General features: G+C 44.6%; 1 protein-coding gene across 1 annotated transcript in view; it reads right to left on the minus strand.

The window, feature by feature from the left end:
• Window positions 1–1,289: 1,289 nt before the first annotated feature.
• Window positions 1,290–7,385, minus strand: part of LOC125306649 (A disintegrin and metalloproteinase with thrombospondin motifs 16) — a 58,187-nt gene continuing 52,091 nt past the window's right edge. Inside the window, exons 20-23 of the mRNA XM_048262140.1 lie at window positions 7,348–7,385; window positions 5,451–5,657; window positions 4,673–4,820; window positions 1,290–4,009 (exon numbers count right to left, since the gene is read on the minus strand). The exon at window positions 7,348–7,385 is cut by the window's right edge and continues 160 nt beyond it. Coding sequence (XP_048118097.1) covers window positions 3,894–4,009; window positions 4,673–4,820; window positions 5,451–5,657; window positions 7,348–7,385 — 509 coding nt within the window. The 3' untranslated portion in view covers window positions 1,290–3,893. The remainder of the gene's footprint in view (window positions 4,010–4,672; window positions 4,821–5,450; window positions 5,658–7,347) is intronic.

Genomic DNA, 7,385 nt, shown 5'->3' on the forward strand with positions numbered 1-7,385 from the left:
ACCAGACAATACAACTGTGCTGCCACTGAAATATTAATCAAAGCATATTACTACACTGTACACCATACCATACAACTGTGCTGCCACTGACATCTTCCATGCCTGAAGCTTCTATCGGAAAGTGACCTATTACAGCCCCTGCCCTATTTTCACTCTTTTAAGTGTATGTGTCACTTAATATTAATTTCTATACAAACCAAGACAGCGGATTCCTAAAGAAACGCAAGTACCCACCCCATAAGGGTATCTGACCTCTTCTGTGGTAGTTCTCCACTGATCTGAGCTAATGAGCTAATTACCTAGTTAAGTAGGGGTCTCGGGAGAATAAATGTGAGCCTGAATGTGGTTTTCATTTCATCTTTACATTTTAATGTCCCTCATTGCACATTGATGGGCCGAGTGAGTGGGCGAGAACAGGGCACACATCTGCTGAGTACCAAGCTCCAACCACGGTAGACAAAATTGGGTATTTTAGGTATCTACACACTTCTCTCCACTGAAATATTATGTCAGGTTCATCAATCAAATATGATTTTGAAGTATTAAAAAACATCTTTGCTTTCAAATTTTCAAATGAAAGGAGTGGAAATTGGTCTTTTTACGATACCACTGGTAGAGGAGCGAGGGTTCACCTAGTCGCCCCTGATTTCCAGTTATACTTGCAGACTGATTGTCACTGCTTGGAGACAGGTGTAGGAGACTGCAGTAGTAGCTATTCTCTTATTATGCTCTCTCTCTCTTTCACACACACACACACACACACACACACACACACACACAGTGGCTGTCAGTCAGCTGCGGTGGCCGTTCCTCTGCTTCTGGTCGTCTGATTAAGACTTGCAGGAGAGATGCCTGGCAGTAATAACTCCAGCTGCTGACATGGGACTGATGGCATTCTAGCAGCTCAGTAATGTACTCTCAACACTTCAACACACACACACACACACACTCACACGTACACACACACACTCTCTCACACACACACACACACACACACACACACACACACACACACACACACACACACACACACAGACTGGAGAGTGAAGCAGAGCATGCATGTCATAAGTTTGTGTTGATCACTCTCCAGCACAGAGTCCATCTGGAAATGATTGCGTTTGTGAGCAACACCAAAAATGCAGACTCAGCGTCCACTTCAGCATCTCGTGCATGTGGAGCTGCTATTAGCTTTGGAGACCCCGGGGATTCTGTCTAAACTCAGCGTGGCAGTCATCACGGTAATTAATATCCCGTGCACCAATAAAAATGTCATTGTTCTGATGAGTGACTTAGGGAAGTGACATTCGTTTCATGTCATTTATTTGCTGTTCGTGATAATTAGGGTCTTACTGCATACCATCTCAATTCAGGCCTTGGCGGCTCACCCAAACCAACAGAGAAATTGAGAATTCAGGCCCAAATGACAGTCTCACTTTACAACACAGACATATGAGATGCTCAGGCATGAGAAGAATTTCTCCACGCAGTAGCAATGGCAACAGACCCACACGGCAGACTCTCAATGTGTTTGCCTGATATTCAGGAAGTTCTGACAAATTGTTATTTCTAACCTGCCGGAGACAAACACAAACACCTTATATTACAAAAACAAAACAAAACAAACCTCCAAAATATGCAACAGATAAACCAACGATGACTTACAGTAAATCTGAATTGACAAATAGCAAAAAAAATGGCAAAAACTAAAATACAAAACTGGTAATTTCATAAAGGCATCACACAGATTCATACAGGCATCACACAGACATCTCATCAGTGCCCAGCACAGTAGCACTGCGAATAAATAAGAAACGGATACGGGATCATACAGGTTCAGTTCGACATCAAAACATCATAACAAAGGCACCATAGATTCAAACTGCCCCTTGATTGTTGTTGTATGGGGAAGTAATAGCACCATAGAAACTTAGTGAGATAACAATAAATCACCAGGGGGAGTAAGACTGAGAGATATTGACTCTGGCTCAGGTCAGGCCTCCACTTGGCCATCACACAGCAAATTTCCTGACCAGAGTTTACCGCAATCTAGAGGACCAATCAAGACATCCTATTCATCTATTCATAGGTGGTTTGTGCAGGTTGGTGTGTTGGATTTGATACTGTATTTGATGTCTTGGTTGACCACTTGTACACAGTGGTGTAGTGGGGATTTTTAAAGTGGGGGGACGCTATTTTAATGACGTCATTGCAAAAACTGTCACATTCGCATCTCCACATACATCGGTGCGTAGCCTAAGGCCAAGGCCAAATTGTTACCAGCTTTCGTGAACATGAAACCGAATAAAAAAAATAAATTAATTAAATGGATTAGCTTCAAAATGTACCCTAATGTCTGCACCCAAACTACACTTTTCCACCAAAGTCTATGAATATGGTCTGTAGTTTTAATTTTGTTGTATCATACAATGAACAGACAAACTATAATATAGAGTAGCCTATGTAATCTAGCGTAGTCTAATCTCCTTGACGCATAACATGCCGCGGCATGGCTTCATTCATTGCCACACGTTAACGATGGCAATAACAATAGCACAAGCATGATTCACTGTTTGACACGCATATTCAACACGTTGTGTGGGAACTGTAGTTTGATGGGGCGTCATATGAATGTCATTGCGAATGATTAAAATGCAGAGGTGCACAGTCAATAAAACAAAACAAAAAATAACAGAAAGAACACTGGGTAGGCAAGTGCCAGTCATTTGAAAAGTTTTTGTTTGGATGAAAGTAGCTGCACCAATCGTAAGTTTTTCCTAAAGTTGTTCAGGTTCACCCAAGTTGGGTCATTATGGTTAAATAGTCTTATCACTTATATTGGTGCTCCCTCGATAAAAATCCCTCGTATTACTCACACATGCTTATCGTGTCATTTTGATCACTGGATTAGCCTGCCTGCTTTCTGCAAAACACAACCGAAGGGCCATGAAGATGCTTGCTAGATTGCTAGATACAGGCAGTTGCATAATCTATGGTTTTATAGCCACTTTCTAGCTACTTTCGGGTAACGTGGAACAAAGAGCTGTGTAGTTTTTTAATGTCTTTACGCATGGTGGAGTACTACAGCATGACAGTCATTCTTGTAACGAATTTTAGGACAAAGAGGCCTAATTGGAGACGTTTGCGTGATGTGTAGTTACCACTGGTAACAACTTGTTATATTACTAAATGCTTATTAAAATGCTCAAAGCAATGCTCCCAGAAGTGGGGGGACGGCGCTCCCCCGCGCCCAACGCCCACTACACCCCTGCTTGTACACAAATGTATTTTTCTTTATTTTGAGGTAAACACACACGAAAAATGCAAATCAAGTGTGAGTGTGGTCAACTTTCATATATAACAGTTGTAGGTCAGAACCCTTTGGACTCTGTGTGAGGGCCTTAGTCTCGGGGGCCTTAGGCTTGGGGGTCTGTAAAGTGTCTTTGTAACAACACTGATCCTGTAAAGCACCATAGAGATTAAAACTGGACCAGAGAGCTTGCCATATAAAGCACCATAGAGATTAACACTGGAAAGGAGAGCTTGCCATATAACTTTCTCCTTTCAAGTCCTTTTCACGCCAGCTCCTGCAGTCTCTGTCTGGACGTGGAGGGTTCAGTCCAGAAGTGTTTTGACCACTCAGTTCCTTCAAGTCTCTCTAAAGTCAGGCTACCTTCTAAAGACACCTGAAGTCTATGTCCCCATCTTATCGATCGTCTAATTTCAGTGCAGGGTTAACATCAGAGCGTTTAGTAGCACTCAGCCTCTGGTAGTCCTCCAGGCTAGTGCTCCATCCCCCAACTCTCTCCACTGTAAACACGCACATCTGTAGTCTCTGCTCTCTTGCGGTGGGGAGATCTGCTTCCTGTTTTCTCCTGTGTCCTGCGTCCTGCCCATCACAGGTTGGGGTGAGAGCAGGACTGGCAGCATTGATGCCCGTAGAACTTGTGGTGGCACACACCGTGCTGGGGCACCAGGTAGCACCAGTTGAAATAGTCCTTGCACACCATCTCTGCAGTGGACGGGGACAACGTCACATACAGACATGTTAATGGTGTCATGGAGTCTGGTTGCTGTTCAATAGTTGTTCTTAAAGGGATACTCCAGAGTAAACCCAACCTGGGGTCTATTAACAGGTTCAAACATTAGTTTCCTTCTCTGTTCACTTTAAACGTTTGCAGTATTTGGTTTATCTGCAGGATAAGTGTAAGGCTATTTTGAACTTTGTCAGTGGTTTGAAAATAGCGATTTATTTTGACATGGCTGTATGCCCACTGCAACATGCTATAAACCATTTTGTTGCTAATGCAAATAAATGTCTAGCTCAAAACTCCCCTGATTAACATCATTTTACTCCCAAACGAAGGTTTGGACCCGTTATCAACCATAAATAAACCCCAGGTTGTTTTTACTCTGGAGTATCCCTTTAAGTACATGGCTCGGATTAAACTGAATGGATGTTACAGCAAAGTTCACCAGTTCTCATGTATAGATGATTATATAGGCATGTATCTGTGTGTGTGTGTGTGTGTGTGTGTGTGTGTGTGTGTGTTTGTGTGTGTTTGTGTGTGTGTGTGAGTGAGTGAGTGTGTGTGTGTGTGTGTGTGTGTGTGTGTGTATGAGAGAGAGAGTGTGTGTGAGTGTGTGTGAGTGTGTGTGTGGTGTGTGTGTGTACCTTTTTTCTCTGGCCGGGGACAGTAATGGGCATTACAGGCTTGGGCCATGGGGGGTTTCAGGTGAGCAGGGCATCCTGACACAAGCCGGCCACTTAGGAGACACTGCACTGACCGAGACTGCACCCCTCCACCACAGGACACGGTGCACTGCAGACACACACACACACACACACACACACACACACATAGACAGATGGAGAGTTCATTACTACACACATACACAACATTTTTCCACCATAGGTCACTGTGCACTGTACACAGAGGTCACACATTGCACACACACACACACACACACACAGAAATGTGTGCACAGCATATACAAAACATTACACCCCAAAACACAGTATGTTGCTATGGGAAACTCTAATCCATAACTTCATTATTTAATATGAGTTATGACATTGACACATCCCTCTGAAGACCACAGAGGGACAGAGAGAGAGAATGAGAGAAGGAGAGAGAGAGAGAGAGAAGAAAGAGAGAGGACACAGAGAGTGTGTGAGAGTGAGGCGGAGACAGAGAGACAGAGAAAGAGAGATTGAGAGAGAATGAGAGAGAAAGAGAGAGAGAGATTGAGAGAGAATGAGAGAGAGAGAGAAGAAAGAGAGAGAGAGATTGAGAGAGAACGACAGAGAGAAAGAGAGAGAAGAAAGAGAGAGAGAGAGAATGAGAAAGAGAGAGAAGAAAGAGAGAGAGAGAGAGAGAGAGAAAAAGAGAGAGAGAAAGAGAGAGAGAGAATGAGAAAGAGAGAGAGAAGAGAGAGAGGGGGACACAGACCTGTGACCAGGGGCCGGTGTACCAGCTGGGGCTGGCCTCCACTGGGCGTGGGCACTCAGGCTGGACGCATGCCCGCTGCAGCTCCAGCGAGGGTTGGGAGGCGTGTTGGCACCGCTTGGCCACCAGCTCCTGGTACTTCCCCACCGCGTCCTTCTCCGCACACTTCAGCTGTCGTTTCTGCACGCCTACGCCACACGTCACCGAACACTGGAGCAGCAGGAGGAGGAGGAGGAAGGGGGGGAGGAGGAGGAGGAGGGGGGAGAGGAGGAGTAGGAGGAGAAATAAAGAGGTGGAAAGGGGGGCAAAGCTCTGCTGTTCATCAGCTGGCAAACAAAAGGGTTTCATCAGGCTGCTGTTACATCTCTGTGCCTGTTGACCATCAAAGTGGACCAGAGACCTCTCCGCACTCTCACAAACAAACGCCAGCGTCGTCAAAGCCAACACTGGACATAGTTGGAGGGCCAGATGGGTCTCTCGCTGCTGCTCTCACTGGCTTCCTTCAGGTCCACTCTTCAGGCCGTTTGATGCTGGCAAGAAGCAGAGCTGTCTCTATAGTCTGATTAATGCATGTGTGTGATTAGCAACCTTTCAGCACTAGGGATTCACTCCCTCTCCAAGCCACTCCAGAGCCATGCTTCAACCTGTTGCTTTTTAGGGTGAATCTGCAGATGTGGGGAGGAACTGTGTGTGTGTGTGTGTGTGTGTGTGTGTGTGTGTGTGTGTGTGTGTGTGTGTGTGTGTGTGTGTGTGTGTGTGTGTGTGTGTGTGTGTGTGTGTGTGTATTATGGCTGTGTTTGCAAGTGCTGTCTGTCACTTGTGTGAGCTCTACCTTGTATGAATGTGTGTGACCCAGCAGATGTATTGCATTTACATGTATTCATTTAGCACATTTTCTTTTATCCAAAGTGACTTACATATGTCAGTTATATATTACAAAAGATACATTTTCTCCGGAGCAACTTGAGGTTAAGTGCCTTGCTCAAGGGCAAAACAGTGAAATTGAACTCAAAACTTTTCAGGCTACCAGTGTTATAGTCAAGTCACTATGCATCGAGTCCGAGTCAAGGTTCGAGTCTCCAGTGTTCAAGTCCGAGTCAAGTTCAAGTCATTAAAAAAAAATCCAAGTCAAGTCCGAGTCGAGTTCACTACTCATCCGAGTCAAGTCCGAGTCGAGTCACTATTAAATGCAAAACTGTCAACCTTCGGGGCATTCATGTCTCCAGGCATTTGGCGCTGTTAAAGTTAACGTCTGTTATTGTAGGAACATGGCATGATGTGTGATGTATGACATGAAGCGGTAACACTCCATTGCACATATATTAATACTGATAATATTCTAATGACATATTACAATTATAGCCTAATGACATTACAAAAAAAGTACAGTCCTTGTCTCAATTTCCGAGTCTGCATGGTCTGAATGTACGAGTCAGAGTCCAAGATCGAGTCATTCAGTGCTCAAGTTCTCTAAATTTAGCTCATGACTCGGACTCGAGACCGAGTCCTGGACTCGAGTACTACAACACTGCAGGCTACTGCATGCTAGCCCAGCTCTTTAACAATTACGCTACCACCACCCCAAGAAGACAGCATCATTGTCATTCACACAGTGGTTCTGAGGGCAAAGCCTAAGCTATCTCTTTTTTTGTTGCACTGCTAGTCATTATGACAGCGGTTGGACCCGAACTAATGCCACCGAAGAGACTAGAGCCTTAATCCAGCATCTTAGACCACAGAGCCACACTATAGCTGTCTGTGTGTCGGTATTGCTTTGTAAGTGTGCCTGTATGTTTTATAAATCAAATATGGTTGAGTCAGCGTATTTATCTGATAGGGACGGTATGTGTGTATGTGCGGGATGTGTGTGTTTGTGTTTGTGTCTGTGAGTAGTTGTTACCTGTTGCCAAGTGGACAGGACCCACTGCCCCTTGGCCG

The sequence above is a fragment of the Alosa alosa genome, chromosome 13, assembly GCF_017589495.1.
Source record: "Alosa alosa isolate M-15738 ecotype Scorff River chromosome 13, AALO_Geno_1.1, whole genome shotgun sequence".
Taxonomy (NCBI): domain Eukaryota; kingdom Metazoa; phylum Chordata; class Actinopteri; order Clupeiformes; family Clupeidae; genus Alosa; species Alosa alosa.